This window comes from Schistocerca gregaria, chromosome 8 (assembly GCF_023897955.1).
Source record: "Schistocerca gregaria isolate iqSchGreg1 chromosome 8, iqSchGreg1.2, whole genome shotgun sequence".
NCBI classification, from domain to species: Eukaryota; Metazoa; Arthropoda; class Insecta; order Orthoptera; family Acrididae; genus Schistocerca; species Schistocerca gregaria.
Genome location: NC_064927.1, coordinates 138,515,825 through 138,535,004, shown reverse-complemented (window position 1 = coordinate 138,535,004; position 19,180 = coordinate 138,515,825). Strand labels below are relative to the sequence as shown.

Below are 19,180 nucleotides of genomic sequence, written 5' to 3'. Positions count from 1 at the left end.
TTCTTCAGAACATACCAATGTACATGTCCTGTAAATATGAATTTAAGGTGTTCTGTTTCTTTTCTGAACACGCGTGCATGTTACCTACAAAAGCAATAAGGTTAGAGTCGAACATTTCGCATATGAACTGTTCTACACTCCTGTTCAGAAACCAAGGACGACTGCAGTGTGCTTTCGATAAGACGAAGAAGTAAAAAAGATCAGATCTGCCGAGTTGAAGTGTTCAAATTCCTGATTTGAACCAAGTCAAATTTCTTTGCGATAACCTCGTACACCAGTGGACTACTACATTAATTAACTCAAAAATCTTGCAACAACAAATCGCCACAGCCCAGGAGCAACTGCGACATTAAATAACGCGGAGCATTACGGACCATTTTAATACTACAATAAAAAGAATTACACATGCTATTAATTAGACGGAGGAAGTATTTAGAGTTAATGGCAATGGGAGACCGGAGGACAAAATGTATTGTTTAAGACAGTTTCGATAATTTTAGTTGCTGGTGCTAATTTCGCGCCATTCCTTACATTTGTCGATACAATACTTAGGGATCTAAGTACAGTAACTTCATGAGAAATCACGGCAGGAAATAGTGTTTTGCAAGATGGAGATGCTGATCATTCCTGTAAAAGTATAGTGAGAGTCGAGACTGTCTCCTTTGTTTACGTGGAGCAAAACGTTGGCGTTCCTATTGTGCATTGTAGTCTCCAGTCCGCGCGCGTGCCGTGTTGTGTGTGTGTGTGTGTGATAAACTATAGAACACTATTCTCTTCATAATCAAAGGAACAGGACTTCCATATGGAGTACACATCTACAGACACTGTCGTTTATCAAACATTTTTTCCATAATCTTCATTGCGTATAGCCATATGTTTCCTCATATACTTCTCGTGTCTAAAAGCTGCACAAATTTTGCCTGAGTGGCACAGATACTGCACTACGACGAGAGGCGTGGACACAAGCGGCTAGAGGTCCTCGCGGGGGGTCTCCCGGCGCCCCTCTGCGGCAGCCACGGCGCTGGCAGTGCAGCGCCCCATGTCCGTCAGCAGGTCCTGCACCTCGAGGTCCAGCGGAGACCCGGCCGGCAGGCACTTCTGCACGAGCGCTTCCACTTGGTCCGCTACGGCCTCGGCATCTTCCGCGGCTGCCTCTTTCAGCTCTGCAGTGCGCGACAGCAGCTCTGGACCGAGCTCCACTAACAGCTGCGAGCGGCACTGAATCTGCAGCACACATATCCACACAACGACTTGTAGCTACTGCCGTTTTCTGATTGTCTTCTGATTTGACTATACGATATGGCTATTATATATTCTACGTGAATGAAGACAGAAATTTGAGGTGAAGTGTAACTTACGCATAGGACTATTTTTTCAAAAGAAACATAACATTTTATAAGCGTACATCTTCTAACACTTTCAGATCCAAATTTTTCCTGGACGAAGAAAAATGTTTCTGTAAATAGTAACGCTCTTTGGTGATTTTTTAATGATTTTAGATCCAAGATTTATACAAAAATAAGTACCTGTTTTCAAGACATACTTTGTACCCTTGGCTTCATTTTATGGATTAACATAACTAATTACGAAATATTCTCTATTGTAACAAATATAAAATGATCATTGAATAATTACTACGCAAAATAACAACAACAACATTGAGTTATACAGTGGAGTATAGCGAACCAACCACAACCCTGTATTCTAGTGGTCACGGGCGACTGCGCACTGCTACGTTGACTTGCTGATGTTTTCAATGTTATGTCCAACAGTTGGCAGCACTTAGGCGCGTGACGAAAAGATTGAACATTCAATGTGTACCTCAGGATTCCGTTAGGAAAAAAATACTTCTGTTGCAGATAAGACACGGTAAATGTACACAAATGTAGCCAGAGGGTATGAAAGAGTTAAATATAGGGTCATACAACTTTGGGGTAATTTTTACAACTGCATTTAAGATCAACCTTTTAAGCTAAGTTTCACCATTCTTCACCATGCAGACGATAGTCAGATTCGTCGTTACGTTTGCAAGCATGTCTGAAGTGGCTGCATTAACTGTTGTCGCCATGTGGCCTCGAAGTTCACACAAAGTTGCTGGATGGGGAGTCACAGACAGAGAATCTTACAAACCTAAGAAAAAAGAAAGACATACCGCGAGATCAGGCGGCTTAGGAGGCCAAATAATGAAATGCAAGATCCCTATGCCGTTTACGCTGTAGTAGGTGTAGTGTAGTGCCGCACTCTTGTCAAAAATGATGCCAACAAGGTGTTGCTTAATTATGCCTGTTATAACGGAGAACGCAAAACGCCTTTTGTTGTGTGTTTGCCACCTTGTCTCGATGTGCATTAGGTAGTGAACGAGCGAGCGGGTGAACATTCCCAGAGTGACAGCCACCAGTAAGCATTTGAACCAAAACTTACAACTGGTGTCAAAGTAATCTTATAGCTTCGATGGGTAAGTTTCTATCTCATTTCATGGGGAAGGTGTAGCCCACTGAAGCTGGACATCAGAAGAAACATGTTAACTTAGGCGTATATTTTAATGTTGAAAATGGAGTGACATAAAAAAGTTCCCAAAATTTAATGATAGGATTGTGAATTTAACTTAGATATATCTTTCAAGGGATGAACAGAATCCTTTAAACCAATGGCAGCAATGTAACCTGAAATCTACAAATGACTCGAACACAATAATGATAAAAATAATAATAATAATAATAAACTGTCGCAGATGTGAAACTAACAAGTGATATAGCAAAAATGAGTAAATATGAACAAACACGGCAGTTAAAATAAGAAAATGAGTCACAGGTGAATTACGCTCTAACAACAGCAGAAGGGAGCTGAAACTACTCAAGGGTTTGAATAAGAAACTAGAATCACAGAAGAACATCGTAACTAAAGCAGAAAAGAGTCCCACGGTAGACATAATAGATCGTACCTCGGCAAGAACAGTGACACAATTGAAAAATACGATACTTGAGAAAATTCGACTTCAAGAATTAATTCTATAAAATATAGTGAAATTGTATGAGCTTCCTTTAAAGTCGGAGTAAGTATTCTTGACACTAAATTTCATCATATTTTTCGTTGAGACACTTCAAGCTTATTTTTTTATTCCTGATGCCATGTTGAGGGGATCCATTGTATATGACGTCAGGTCTCAGCTGGCAGAGATTGACGTAACTCTTGACGGCACTGTGACACTTCAAAGATGTGTTAAGTCTTACGTACCAGTATTTAGGTGCAATTTTTCAACAGGATAATGCTCGTCCATGAACGGTAGGTGTGTCTCTGAACTGTCTGCTTGATGTTGATGTAATCCTGTAGCCAATAGGTTGCCAGATCTGTTCCCGATAAAACATGTGTGAAACCATCTCGGCCGTTAACTCCATCCCATTCCTCTCAGTATTCAGAATATAAAGGGTGACTTATAACAGTTGTGGGCCAGCTTGCCTAAGAAGAGAATATGGTTCAAGTGGCTCTAAGCACTATGGGACTTAATATCTGAAGTCATCAATCCCCTCTACTTAGAACTACTTAAACCTAACTAACCTAAGAACATCACACAGATCCATGCCCGAGGCAGGATTCGAACCTGCGACCGCAGCGGTCACGTGGTTCCAGACTGAAGCGCCTAGAGCCGCTCGGCCACTCTTGCCGGCGAACACAGCTTGTGTTTAAATTGTAGGTGTCACGTTACATTGTAATAAATAAGTAAAAAAATACATAAATGTGCCTCAAACACAAGTCACCACCAGCCACCATCGAACAATGTGGACTATTCAAGGACTCGAAACCGGGATGTTGCCTTTAGAAAGAACTTCTCTTACCAACTGAGCTATTTAGGCACGATTCACTACCAGGTCCCAGAACTTTACTCTCCTGTCTTCCAAACTTCAAGGAAGCTCTCCTGCACAACTTGCTGTACTATCACTGTTGAAAGGAAGAAGATACATTCTGGAGGAAGTCAAGTTGTGAGGACTGTCCGTGAGCTGTGCCTGGATAGCTCAGTCGATGTGAGTTTGGGACGTGAAAGGCAAGGTTCCAAGTTCGAGGTCCGGTCCAGCATGTAGTTATAATTTGCCGGGAAGTTTCAGAACATGCACAGTCTGCTGCAGAGTGGAAGATTGCTTCTGGGTGCACGCTAACCATTTCGGGTGCTTCGAAGCGCCATTGGATAAGTATTATAACAGGAACTCCTGTGACCCGTTAGGCAGGGTGCTCACCTTGACAAGCGTGTCGTCTACTTTGGAGCAGCTCTTGGCATCCGCGATGAGTCCCCGGGCCGTGCTGTTGAGTTCCTTGATGGCAGCCAGCAGCCTTACGCCACCCATCAGGCAGCTCAGGGTTTCGCTGCCCAGCACAGCCTCCAGCTCTGCCAGGTGCTCCCGTTCCTCCACCAGGCACGACGTGAAGTTCGTAGCTGTCTGCAAACAGTCACGTACCAAGGTTCGAGAAGTAGAAGGAAATTAATCAACAGCTTGTAAGCCCCTTATGCATTTTTCCCATATGGTTTGTTTAAATTTAGGTGTCGGATTGGTTGATGAGTAGCAGCTCTCATCTGTAGGCTACACTTGAATCGCTTAATTCCACAGCAGCACACATTCTTCAACTTTACTTCTGAGAAAATCAATAATTTTTGTATGTCTCTGAAAATATTTAGTTTGTTACAACGATATTTTGTGTGGGGCTAGGTAACGTATGTGTAAATAAACTTGTTTCATATAAGTGAAGTCCGATAAAAGATTTAAGTGCAAAAGCCTAAAAAATCTAGTTTGTGGGTTTATTTTGGAAGTCACAGCCCAAATTAAGTTATCTAGGAAAAAATAAAATTTCGAATTAACTGTGTGTACAATACAATTTTCCCCTCTAATCTGAGTCCCAAACTTCAGACTTCACTTCCTGAATGACCATGTTTGTCCTTTTTCGTGTCACATTTCTGTATCAGTTCTTCAGAATTCCCAGTGTCTACCTTAGGAGCTTTTATTACTATGTCATTTTCATAGGCACATATAAGCATCCGATGATTAAGAATCCGTTTCTGTCGGAACTGAAATGTATCGGTGACCAGGCCACTAGCAGTATTGCTTACCATCACACAGTTCTTACGATACTCTATGATTTCATACGTCGTCACATTGTACTTCCCTTGACGGTAATCAATAATTTATACAGAGTAATTCAGCTAACCGTACCCATGTGTTTTATGCTACTTGCAACGCCTTCAAATACCACGTGCTAGATTTTCATATTCCCTCTCGCTAAGCCCAAACTATTAATCCTACCGAAAAAAATGAACGGGAACATTTTGTAGGAAATCTAATGTAGTAAAATGTTGTGTTGGGATACGTTATCGCTGGAGGCTGTAGTTTTCTAATTATTCAAGAAAAGAATACAAAACTTACTTCCAAAGTCTTGTTTCTTTTTTAACTCGAAAACAATGGCCTCCAACGAAGACGCATCCCAGTACAAAATTTAACTACATCAAATTTTCTACAAAACTTTCCTGTTTATTTTTTCTGTAGCACTAATAGTTAGTGCGTAGCGAGTGACAGAATACGAAAATGCCGTGCGTGATTTTTGGAAGTTTGCGGCCTGTATAAAACTTATTGCTTGTGGCAGCTAAATCACCCTCTGCATTATTTTCCAGATTAACGGCTTCTTTTAAACTGGAGGAAAAGGCTTTGCAAGCTTTGAACGTAGCTTGCTCAGAATCAACAACGCTTACGTTACTAGCAATTTCCTTGATAATTTTATCCATTTATTTGCTGTGTATACAGTATTCCGCTTTCTTTTTTCAGCTGTATACGGGCACGAAAGTGGCCTAGTTCGTGGGCCTGTGTTGTATCACTGCCTCCACTTTTATTGTAATTTCACCAACTGAGGCATAATCGCGTGTACAAACAGTGGTCCAATACTGTAAAATGCTTTTTTATTTCAGGCTATGATCACAAATGACTTCTTTAGACGATGACCGGTTTGACGATGCCATTATGGCCGTATCACTTTAGGATACGATGTTCATTACAGACTGACACCCCTCATCGTCTAAAGAATTAATTTGTGATCATAGACTGGAATAAAAAAGCATTTTATTGTAATTACTTGAGAAATTTTTTGCTGTTTTGTCACTAATTTGACTAGTGTGGGATGAATACACTGACGCCAGTAACTCGTGTAGTGGAAAAAGGTGGATTTTTGCGATTTTGGAGTGGCTTCCTTCATTGGTAACGATGGCTGTGTGCCTTAAATACGAGCGTGGTTGTATCTCAACTTTCAAAAGTTGATAGAGAAGCCAAAATGAGAAGAGTTTTACAGTAGAATTTAAGTCATGCGTTTATTTTGGAAATAGTTATACCTGTAAGTTCGAAGTCGCATCCAGTCTAAATATCACGATACTTTTTAGCAGAGTCGATTTATCAGAATATTAGTTATCTGAAAGTTAATTTAAGTAGATCCTGGTTAGCTGCCCGTATGAATCATAATCGCAAAACTTCATACTCAATGTTTTCAATATGTTCGACAGTCACCGTACGACCATCAGATGCAAGCAGCCATCGATGAGAAGTTTCAATTAAATCCACTGAAAGTTGACATGTTGATGATGATGATGATTTGAAATTCAGTGCGACGACTGATTTGATGCAGCACATAGCGTTAATCTATTCTGCGCAAATCTCTTCATCTCTGTATAATTACTGCAATCTACCCCCATTTGAACCTACTTATTGTATACAAGCAGTTTTAATCCATCACCCTTTCCCCCCACAATTCCCTCCATTACAAGATTGAGTGGATATTCCTTGATACCTTAGGATGCGTGGTCTTGGCTTATTCCTTCGGTTACTTTAGTTTAACCGTAAAGCCAGTTTCCTTGTAATTCGACTCAGTATCTCGTCTTTAGTTAATCCAGTCTTCAGTACACTTCTGTTTCACCATGTAACAAAAGTTTCTATTTCCATCTTGTCTGCGTTGTTTACCGTCCACGTTTCACTTCTGTACAAGGGTGCCCTTTACACACATTTTCAGAAGAGACTTTCTAAAATTTAAATTTACAAATTCGACGCTAAGAAATTTCTTTTACAAAAGCTCTTTCGTAGCTACCGTTAGCTTGCATCCGATAGCCTGTACTGCGCTCATGATCAGTTATTTTCCTGCTCAAATAGCTAAGCTTTCAACTACTTATACTGTCTCATTCGCTAATCTAATTCCTCAGCTTCACCTAATTTAATTCGAATACATTCCATTATCTTTGTTTTACTTCTGCTGATAATCTTATAATCTCTGTCTGTTGAATTAAACTATTCTACCAAGTCTTTAGCTGCCTCTGACAAAATTACGTCGTCAGCGGACATCAAAAGCTTTTCTTTTTTCTACTTGAACTTTAATTTTCACACGAAATTTTCCTTGCTTCCCTTCTCATTGCACACTGGCTTCAACTCTGTCCCTCTTCCTTCTCAATCACTGCATTTCTTACACATAAATGATATATAGTCGTAGTTGCGAATAAGGACAGCCATTAGCTTTATAATGGAATAACGACAGTGAAAATTTGTGTTAGACAGACTCGAAACCGATTTCACGCTGATTGCTATTAGGCTACCCGAGTATGCTTCACGGGCAGACCCAAACGTTCATATGTCGTCAATCACGTGTATAACACCGGCACTCGTACATCCATTATGTATATTCCCGTATGGGGGAGACAGTTTAATTGTAAGCCTTTTAAAGAGATATTGCAGTGCAATATCGTACTCAACTCTTTCATGTCTTTCGACTCTTGTAACAGCAGTTTGGATTCTGTACAAGTTGTAAATAACTCTGTGTTCCCTGTTTTTTTAATCCTTGTTAATGGAATATAATTTTTGCCTATGTTTATTAGCTAGTCCTCTTACTGATTTGATCAAATTATAACCATCGTTGCAATATGAGGCTATAGAGTGGTGGGGTGTTGACAGATGTGAAAATTATCGAACTAGCAAATTAATAAGTCACGGCAGCAAAATACTAAGGCGAATTATTTACAGACGAATGGAAAAACTGGTAGAAGCCGACCTCGGGGAAGACCAGTTTGGATTCCGTAGAAATATTGGAACACGTGAGGCAATACTGACCGAAAGACTTATCTTGGAAAATATATTAGGGAAAGGAAAACCTACGTTTCTACCATTTGTAGACTTAGAGAAAGCTTTTGACAATATTGATTGGAATAATCTCTTTCAAATTCTGAAGGTGGCAGGGATAAAATACAGGGAGCGAAAGGCTATTTACAATTTGGTCAGAAACCAGATGGCAGTTATAAGAGTTGGGGCACATGAAAGGGAAGCAGTGGTTGGGAAGGGAGTGAGACAGGGTTGTAGCCTCTCCCCATGTTATTCAATATGTATATTGTGCAAGGAGTGAAGGAAACAAAAGAAAAATTCGGAGTAAGAATTAAAATCCATGGAGAAGAAATAAAAAGTTTGAAGTTCGCCGATGACATTGTAATTCTGTCAGAGAAAGCAAAGGACCTGGAAGAGCAGTTGAACGGAATGGACAGTGTCTTGGAAGGAGGATACAAGATGAACATCAACAAAAGCAAAACGATGATAATGGAATGTAGTCGAATTAAGTCAGGCGATGCTGAGGGAATTAGATTAGGAAATGAGACACTTAACGTAGTAAAGGAGTTTTGCTATTTGGGGGGCAAAATAACTAATCATGGTCGAAGTAGAGAGGATATGAAATGTAGACTGGCAATGGCGAGGAAAGCGTTTCTGAAGAAGAGAAATTGATTAACATCGAGTATAGATTTTTGAACAACATGGTTGTGGAGATGAAGCAGCGATTAGTATGATTAATCACTTATTCAAAAGCAGTCTTAATCGTATTTATTATTATTATACTGCCAACCGGTTTCAACCAGACGTAGGGGTCATTTTCTGGGCGTTCCCACTGTGAAATTTAAGATATCCGTCAGAAAGACTCCATTATACAACAGGTAAAATTACTTAAATTTAAAATATGTTACCCATTGGTCGACTGCTGGTGGTGTCACTCCTATCTACATAACAGCAGGAAACTATGCGAGACTGAGCCTTCCTATGGGCTTAAATAGCGTGCTGAGATCAAGTGAATAGACAGCAACTACCCCAGCTGCGATCAACGGCATTTAATACAGTTTATTATATGTAATTACTAGTCACCTTGGTTTAACATAAATTTAGGTGACAGTGAATAACAGAAAACGCAATGATTTCATTTAAAAAGAGTTACAATTATAGTGTTAATTACAAAATAATAACAAATGTTCGTATGTGTCAGAAATTGTTTTACTTTATATCATGGCACATAATGTAATATACTTTTACGAATTTTAAGAGTTGACTACGAACATTTATTATTATTTTATAATTAATGCTATAATTGAAACTCTTTTTAAATGAAATAGTTCCGTTTTCTGTTGTTTACTGTCACCTAAATTTATGTTAAACTGTGGTGTCTAGTAATTACATACAGTAAACTGTATTAAATGCCGTTGATCGCAGCTGGGAGTGTTGCCGTCTATTCACGTGGTCTCAGCACGCTATTTAAGCCCATACGAAGGGTTAGTCTCCCATAGTTTCCTGCCGTTATGTAGACAGGAGTGACACCACCAGCAGTTGACCAATGGGTAACAATATTAGCTGTTGTATAATGGAGTCTTCCTGACGGATATCTATAATTTCCCAGTGTAAACGCCCAGAAGATGACCCCTACGTCGGGTTGAAACCGGTTGGCGGTATAATAATAATAAATGCGATTAAGACTGTTTTTTTAATAATTGATCGAGTATAGATTTAAGTGTCAGGAAGTTGTTTCTGAAAATATTTGTATGGAGTGTAGCTACGTATGGAAGTGAAACATGGTCGATAAATAGTTTAGACAAGAAGAGACTAGAAGCCTTCGAAATGCGGTGCTACAGTGAAGATTAGATGGGTAGATCACATAAATACTGAGGAGGTATTGAACAGAATTGGGGAGAAGAGAAATTTGTGGCACGACTAGAAGAAGGGATCGGTTGGTAGGACATGTGAGTCATCAAGAGATCACCATTTTAGTATTGGAGGGTAGCGTGGAGGATAAAAATCGTAGAGGGAGGTCAAGAGATGAATACACTAAGCAGATTCAGAAGGATGTAGGCTGCAGTAGGTAGTGGGAAATAAAGAAGCTTGCTCAGGGTAGAGTATCATGGAGAGCTGCATCAAACCAGTCCTACGACTGAAGGCCACACCAACAACAAGAGAGTGGTGAGGTTGGAAATAGGTACCTGCTTGGCGATGAGCGTGAGCTCTTTCGCGAGCTTCTGGAGAGCGTCGTCGGCCTGCTGGACCAGCTCCCCGCCACGGTCCAGAGCCGCCTGCAGGGCGGTAGTGGGTGTGGCCTTGCGTTCTCCACCCTGCGCCCTGGCGGCGCGACGCATCTCGTCGAAGACGGCGCGCATCGCCATCTGGATGGCGTCGCCGCGGTCCGGCGCCGCCGCCACTACCTGCCGCAGAATCTCCATCTTCTCCGGGTCCATGCCGTCGATGGGCACGTCCTGGCCGGTGGCGGCCTCAGGCACCTGCAACAGCACTCTGTCTCAGTTCTGCAGAGAAGGGCTTGGTCACCATAGGAGGGAGCAGAGGCTCCTTTGGCACAAACTGGAATGAGGAATTTCTAGCAAGCAGAATACAACATATCAATGTCCGATGTAATTTTCAGACGTAAAAATATTAGCTTGGTGCATAAGTTTCTAGCGTCGTACCGTAAGATTAATAAACACAACATATTCACATAACAGAGACTTCGGTCACAATAGTATAAGGGGCGGAGTCTGGAATGTGCAAACTGGTGACAGGAGGCTAATATCGTGATGTGTGTAACGAGGTTTGGTTCTGACCAGAGCGTGGAAGTTCACAGCACGTCACTAAAGGGCACGCGTGCACATCACGTGACTATATACACTACTGGCCATTATAATTGCTACACCACGAAGATGACGTGCTACAGACGCGAAATTTGACCGACAGAAAAAAGATGCTATGATATGCAAATGATTAGCTTTTCAGAACATTCACACAAGGTTGGGGCCGGTGGCGACACCTACAACTTGCTGACACGAGGAAAGTTTCCAGACGATTTCTCATACACAAACAGCAGTTGACCGGCGTTGCCTGGTGGAACGTTGTTTGATAATGCCTTGTGTAAGGAGGAGAAATGCGTACCATCACGTTTCCGAATTTGATAAAGGTCGGATTGTAACCTATCGCGATTGCAGTTTATCATATCGCGACGTTGTTGCTCGCGTTGGTCGAGATCCGATGACTATTAGCAGAATATGGAATCGGTGGATTCAGGAGGGTAATACGGAACGCCGTGCTGGATCCCAACGGCCTTGTGTCACTAGCACTTGCGATGACAGGCATCTTATCCAAATGGCTGTCACGGATCGTGTAGCAACTTCTAGATCGCTGAGTCAACAGATGGGGACGTCTGCCAGACAACAACTATCTGCACGAACAGTTCGACGACGTTTGCAGCAACATGGACTAACAGCTTGGAAACCATGGCTGCAGTTACTCTTGACGCTGCATCACAGACAGGAGCGCCTACGAAGGTGTACTCAATGACGAACCTGGGTACACGAATGGCTAAACGTCATTTCTTCGAATGAATCCTATTTACAGCATGATGATGTTCGCATCCGTGTTTGACGACATCGCGGTGAACGGACATTGAGAGCGTGTATTCGTCATCACCATACTGTCTTATCACCCGGCGTGATGGTATAGGTTGCCATTGGTTAGACGTCTTGGTCACCTTTTTTTAGCATTGACGCCACTTTGAACAGTGGACGTTACATTTCAGATGTGTTACAACCCGTGGCTCTACCCATCATTCGATCGCTGCGAAACCCTAATCTCAGCAGGATAATGCACGACCACATGTTGCACGTCCTGTACGGGCCTTTCTGGATACAGAAAATATTCGACTGATGCCCTGGACAGCACATTCTCCAGATCTCTCGCCAACTGAAGACGTCTGGTCACTGGTGGCCGAGCAACTGGCTCGTCATAATACGCCAGTCACTACTCTTGATGAACTGTGGTATCGTGTTGAAGCTGCATGGGCAGCTGTATCTGTACATGCCATCCAAGCACTGTTTGACTCAATGCCCAGGCGTATCAAGACCATTATTACGGCCAGAGGTGGTTGTTCTGGGTACTGATTTCTCGGGATCTAATCATCCAAATTGCGTGAAAATGTAATCACATGTCAGTTGTAGTATAATATATTTGTCCAATGAATACCCGTTTATCATCTGCATCTCATCGTGGTGTGGCAATTTTAATGGCCAGTTGTGTAGATCTAGCAGCAGCATGCATCAATCGTCCAAAGCTGCCAGTCGCATTGCAAACAATGACTTAGGTGCGTCAAAAGAAGAGCAAAGAGGGGTTGTCCGTTTTCTGACAGCGGAAAGAGGAGGAAGAACGGACAATAATAGACAAATATCACAAGTGCGCGGCGAACAGTGCATCTCCTTTGCAAGGGTCAAGGCGTGGCGCTTCAGGTAAGGACGGATGTCGTTAGCCGATGATGCACGGTCTGGAGCACCACACTGCATTACCGATGACATCGTCCATTTGTTGGATGCACTCATTACCCAGGACCGTCGAGTGACAGGGAAAGCCATAGCCGCCGTGGTCGGATTGAGCGACGGAAGTGTTCACAGCATCATGAAGGAACGATTGCACATGTGCAAAGTGTGTGCCCAATGGGTTCCCCACAGTCTTCAACCACACAAGGAAGCATGTCGAAAGGCCGACTGTCTTGCTCGTCTGCAACGCTCTGCTCGGAAAGGGAATGCGTTCCAGGCACGAGTGGTGGCTGGAGATGAGTGATGGCGATATCACTTCGAACCAGAAGCAAAACGACAAAGTCTCTAGTGGAAGCATCCAGGGTCAGCACCACCAAAAAAAGCCATCCACACGAGTACAGTAAAGGTTATCCCGACGTTCTTCTTTGACCGACATGGCCCCCTTCTGATTCACTTCCTACAGCAAGGGACAACAGTGAATGTACAGCGTGACTCGCAAACCTTGACCACCCTTCGCCAAGCGATCAAATCAAAACGACCAGGCAATCTCACCAATGGTATCATTATGTCCCACGACAATTCAAAGCCTCATACGGCCAACAAAGTCGCGGCACTCCTGCAGAAATTCAAATGAGAGGTTCTCGGCCACCCTCCAAACAGCCAGGACCTATCTTTCTGTCGTTACACTGTTTTTGGTCTCCTTAAAAAAGGCTCTGAGAGGCAAACGATTCACCTCGGACGACGACAGCCAACTCTGCAAGCGGAAATGGTTAACATAACAGCACCGGGAATTTTATGAGACAACCATTCACCGCCTTGTGTCACAGTGGAACAAGTGTCTCAACAGCCGGGGTCAATACTTCTAACATACAGTTACTGGTTTCTGTAATTATGCCTCCGGCTCGTTTCTTTTTCAACGCCCTTTACATATTCTCCTTCACATTAAAATCGAGCCTCCTTAAAACGAGAAAATCATTTTCTTGCCGTGCTCTGTTTTAAACACGCCGCACATGTTTCTGGGTGCCTCCGCTGCTGTTACCCCTTTGTTGAACTCAAACAGAAGAAAATGTCGGAAATGCTTCGATTTCTCCACTTGGCACTCCATTTTCTAGCATCCACAGCTCCACACACTGTCTCCAAATGACAAGATCACCAAAAGTATCCGGACACCCCGTTAAACATACGTTTTTCATATTAGATGGATTGTGCTGCCACATACTGCCAGGTAATCCACGTCAGCGACCTCAGTAGACATTAGACGTCATGAGAAAGCAGAATGGGTCGCTCCGCGGAACTCACGGACCTCGAACGTGGTCAGGTGATTGGGTGTCACTCGTGTCATACGTCAGTACACGAGATTTCCACACTCCTAAACATTCGTAGGTCCACTGTTTCCGATGTGAAGTGAAGTGCAAACGTGAAAGGACATGTACAGCACAAAATCGCGCAGACCGACCTCGTCTGTTGACTGTCAGAGACCGCCGACAGTTGAAGAGGGTCGAAATGTATAATACACAGACATCTAGCCAGACCATCAGACAGGAACTCCAAACTTCATTAGGATTCACTGTAAGTACTAAGGTGAGAAAACTTGGATTTCATGGTCGAGCGGCTGCTCATTAGCCACACATCACGCCGGTAAATACCAAACGACGCCCCGCTTTTTATAAGGAGCGTAAAAATTGGACGATTGAACAGTGGAAAAACGTTGTGTGGAGTGACGAATCACGGTACAAAACGTGGCGATCCGATGGCAGGGTGTGGGTATGGCGAAAGCCCGGTGAACGTTGTCTGCCAGCGTGTTTAGTGACAATACTAAAATACGGAGGCGGTGGTGTTATGGTGTGGTCGTGTTTTTCGTGGAGGGGGCTTGCACCCCTCGTTGTTATGTGTGGCACTATCACAGAACAGACCTACGTTGCTGTTTGAAGCACATTTTTGTTTCCCACTGTTGAAGAGCAATTCAGGGATGGCGATCGCATACGTTCGAGCACCTGTTCACAGTGCACGGCCTGTGGCGGAGTGGTTACACGAGAATAACATCCCTGTAATGGACAGGCCTGCACAGAGTCGTCACCTGAATCGTATAGAACACCTTTGGGATATTTTTTAACGCTGAATTCATGCCAGGCCTCACCGACCGTCATCGGTACCTCTCCTCAGTGCAGCTCTCCTTGAAGAATCCTTCGGCAGTTTCGAATGCCTGTTCTCTAAATTTTTTCAACATAGTTTCTCTAAAAGAACGCCGCCTTCTGTCCAAAGATTCCCATTTGAGTTTCCGAAGCATCTCCGCAACACTTATGTGTTGTTCAAACCACAAATCTAGCAGCCCGCCTCCGAATTGCCGCTACGGATCCCTCCTACCACACTTCCCTGGGGCACTCCTGACGATACCCTTGTCTGCGGTAAACACTCGCCGTCGAGAACAACATACTGGGTTCTGTTACTTAAGAAGTCTTCGAGCCACTCACGTACCTGTGAACCTGTTCCTTATACTCGTAACCTTCGTTAACAGAGCACAGTGGGGCAACGTGACAAATGCTTCCCGGAAATCTAGAAGGTTGGAATGTGCCTGCTGCCCTTCATCCATAGTTTGCAGTGTATCGTGTGAGAAAAGGGCAAGCTCAGTTTCCACTGCTTTCTTTATCTTGTGAACTGGATTTCCAACAACCGTTCCTTTCGGAACACACGTTGGTTCCTACAGTGCACATTTTCGTCCTGCAGGAACGTCATAATAACGCGAGCATAGAACATGTTTCAAAAATACAACTGACCGACGTAGAGATACAGGCCTCTTGTTTTCTGCCTTTGTTCGACGACCCCTCTTGAAAAAGGGAATGAGCTGTGGTGTTTTCAGTCATTAGGAACGAGGAACGATTTGCTGGTCTGGAGATCTAGGGGTACACTCTACCGCTCGAAGAGGGCAAGTTATTTCAAGTAACCTTTGTAGAATCGAATTGGTACTCCGGTCAGGTCAGTGTACTTGCATATCTTGGGCGATTTCAGCTGGTTTTTTGTCCCTTTGTCACTTATTTCAATATCTGCCATTTTGTCGTTCGTGATACTATTTGAAGGAGGAACTACAGTGTGATCTTCCACCGTAAAACAGTTTTAGTCGTCAGGCGCTTTTTCTCTGATGTTCTAGCAGATAGTTGTAACCTCGTTTGTGAAATGTTTAGCAGTAAAGGATACCTAAGAAAGACTTGGAGGATGAATTATTCAGGGAAACGAAATAAAAACTTTGAGGTTTGGCTATGGCATTGCAATTCTGCAACGGACAGCAAAAGACGTGGGACAGCAACTGAAAGGAGGATATATGTTGGATTTCAACAAAAGCAAAATAACGATAATAGAACGTACTCGAAATAAAATAGGTTATGCTGAGGGAACTAGGGGTAATAACTTTATAGCTGGAGCGTTTGGTAATTTACGGTGGGCTGTCCTATTCAAAACACTGAAATATATGGACTGTCCCAGGTATTTCTACAACAGCCTGCGAGATTATTGCATGAACAGGCAGCTCCAATTAGGATACCCCAGGAAGAAAATTTAATGGTAATATTGAGAAACCCATATGTCCAAGAAATAAACTTGTCAAGCAGAACAAAAAAGGATAGTAGAGATTCGTGCGCGAAGTATGCAACTACGATCGTCACACCTTAGCAAAAGATCTGGCAGAGCCCGATAAACTTCTACTCTTATGTAAATTCGATAAGCGAGTCTAAGGCTTCCAGTCAATCTCTTGTTGACCAGTCTGACAGTTTGGCAGTTGAAGGCAGTGAAATGAAAACCGAAGTTTTAAATTTCACATTCAAGAAATAGTTCACACAGGACAATACTACGAACATACCGTCATTTGACCATCGGACAGACTCCCATATGGGCGACATAGTAATAAGAATCCCTGGCGTAGAGAAACAAGAGAAAGATTTGAAAGAAAATAAATCACAAGGTGCAGATGGGATCCCAGCTGGATTTTACAAAGAGGACCGTACGGCTTAAACTCCTTACCTGGCTTGCATCTGTCGTTACTCTCGCTCAGCGCAAAGTCCCAAGCAACTGGAAAAAGTGCAAATGACTCAGTATATAAAACGGGTAAAAGAACGGATCCGCAAAATTATAGACCATTATCTCTTAACTTCAGTTTGTTACACAATTCTTGAACATATTCTCAGTTCGAATGTAATAAACTTTCTTAAGACTGAGAAGCTTATGTCGGCCGCTGTGGCCGAGCGTTTCTAGGAGCTTCAGTCCGGAACCGCGCTGCTGCTACGGTCGCAGGTTCGAATCCTGCCTGGGGCATGGATGTATGTGATGTCCTTGGTTTACATAGGTTTAAGTAGTTCTAAGTCTAGGGGACTGATGACCTCAGATGTTTAAGTCCCATAGTGCTTAGAGCCATTTGAACCATTTCTGAGAAGATTATGCCCACGAATCAGCACGATTTTAGAAAGCATTGCTCGTGCGAAACTCAGTTTGCCCTTTTCTCACATGATATACTGAGAACTACGGATGAATGGCAACAGGCAGATTCTATATTCCTATATTTCCGGAAAGCATTTGACACGGTGCCCAATTGCAGGCTGTTAACTAATGTGTGGGCATATGGAATAAGTACACATATATGTGAGTTGCTCGAAGACTTCTTAAATAATGAAAATCAGTATGTTGTTCTCGACAGCGAGTGCTCACCAGAGTAAAGAGTGCCCCAGGGAAGTGTGGTAGGACCGCTGTTGTTCTCTATAGACATAAATGATTTGGCGGACACGGCAGGCAGCAATCTGCGGTTGTTTACTGATGATGCCGTGGTGTACGGTAAGGTGTCGAAGTTGAGTGACTGTAAGAAGATACAGGACGACTTACACAACATTTCCAGTTGGTGTGATGAAAGGCAGCTAGCCCTAAATATGAAAATAAAAATTAATGCAGATGAGTAGGAAGATCAAACCTGTAATACTCGGATACAGGTTACTAGTGTCCTACCTGACACAGTCGTGTCGTTTAAATATCCGGGTGTAACGTTGGTGTAGATGTAGCGTCTTTTATTCATCATCAAATACGTTTTCGGTCCCGGGTTCGAATCCCGTCACTGCTTAAATTTTGGCTAATAAACAGCGTCGGTGGCCGAAGACTTACAGCATATGAGGTCACCTTCATCCTGCCGACGGGCTTGTCAAAGAGGGCGGAGGAGCGGACATAGGTTCAGGGCACTCTCTTGTCCTAGGAGTAGGAAACTGTCCCTAAAGGTGGAAGAATCAGCAATGATCAACGGCATGAGGTTGCAGAAGGCAATGGAAACCACTGCATTAAAGACACGTACCGTGTATCCATAGGACATGTGGCCTGTAATAGAAGAAGTGTCATCATGGTCTCTCCATTGCCATAAGATTTCGCATCCCTGGGAGGGGACTGTCAAGGTGGTACCACAAAAAAGATTGAATAATCAACGAAAGATAAACGTTCTACGAGTCGGGGTGAGGAATTTCAGAAGCTTGAACGACGTAGGGGAACCAGAAAATCTGAAAAGGGAAATGCAAAAGCTCAATCTAGATATACTAGGGGTCACTGAAGTGAAGTGGAAAGAAGACAAGAATTTCTGGTAAGATGACTACAGGGCAATGTCAACAGCAGTAGAAAATGGTATAATGGGAGCAGGATTCGTTATGAATAGGAAGGTAATGCAGAGGGTGTGTTACTGTGAACAGTTCAGTGATAGGGTTATTCTTGTCAGAATCTACAGCAAACCAACACCGACAGCGACAGTTCAGTTGTACATGCCGACGTCGCATGCTGAAGAGATAGAGAAAGTGTATGAGGGTATTGAAAGGGTAATACGGTATGTAACGGGGGATGATAATCTAATAGTCATGGCAGACTGGAATGCAGTTGTAGTGGAAGGAGTAGGAGAGAAGGTTACGGGAGAATATGGGCTTGGGACCAGGAATGAAAGAGGAGAAAGACTAATTGAGTTCTGTAACAAGTTTTAGCTAGTAATAGCGAATACTTCGCTCAATAATCACAAGAGGACGAGATACTCTTGGTAAAGGCGGGATGATACGGGAAGGTACAGTTAGATTATATCATGGTCAGACAGATTACAAAATTAGATACTGGATTGTAAGGTGTACCCAGGAGCAGATAGATCATAATACAGCAATGATAAAAAGTAGGCTGAAGTTTAAGACATTAGTCAGGAAAAGTCAATACGCAAAAAAGTGGGATACGGAAGTACTAAGGAATGACGACATACGGTTGAAGTTCTCTAAGGCTACAGATACAGAAATAAGTAATAGCTCAGAAGGCAGCACAGGTGAAGTGGAATGGACATCTCTAAGAAGGGCCATCACAGAATTTGGGAAGGAAAACGTAGGTACAGAGAAGGTAACTGCGAGGGAACCATGGGTAACAGAAGAAAGCAGGAACTACAAAACTGTTCCAGGAAACTCCGGAATAGAGATATACAAGGCGCTGAGGAATGAAATAAATAAAAAGTGCAGGGAAGCTAAGACGAAATGGCTGCAGGAAAAATGTGAAGACATCGAAAAAGAAATGTCTGTCGGAAGAACAGAGTCAACATAC

General features: G+C 42.9%; 1 protein-coding gene across 1 annotated transcript in view; it reads right to left on the bottom strand.

Annotated features, from left to right (window-relative positions):
- Nucleotides 1-825: 825 nt before the first annotated feature.
- Nucleotides 826-19,180, bottom strand: part of LOC126284430 (uncharacterized) — a 30,472-nt gene continuing 12,117 nt past the window's right edge. Inside the window, exons 2-4 of the mRNA XM_049983351.1 lie at nucleotides 10,292-10,585; nucleotides 4,230-4,430; nucleotides 826-1,224 (exon numbers count right to left, since the gene is read on the bottom strand). Coding sequence (XP_049839308.1) covers nucleotides 970-1,224; nucleotides 4,230-4,430; nucleotides 10,292-10,585 — 750 coding nt within the window. The 3' untranslated portion in view covers nucleotides 826-969. The remainder of the gene's footprint in view (nucleotides 1,225-4,229; nucleotides 4,431-10,291; nucleotides 10,586-19,180) is intronic.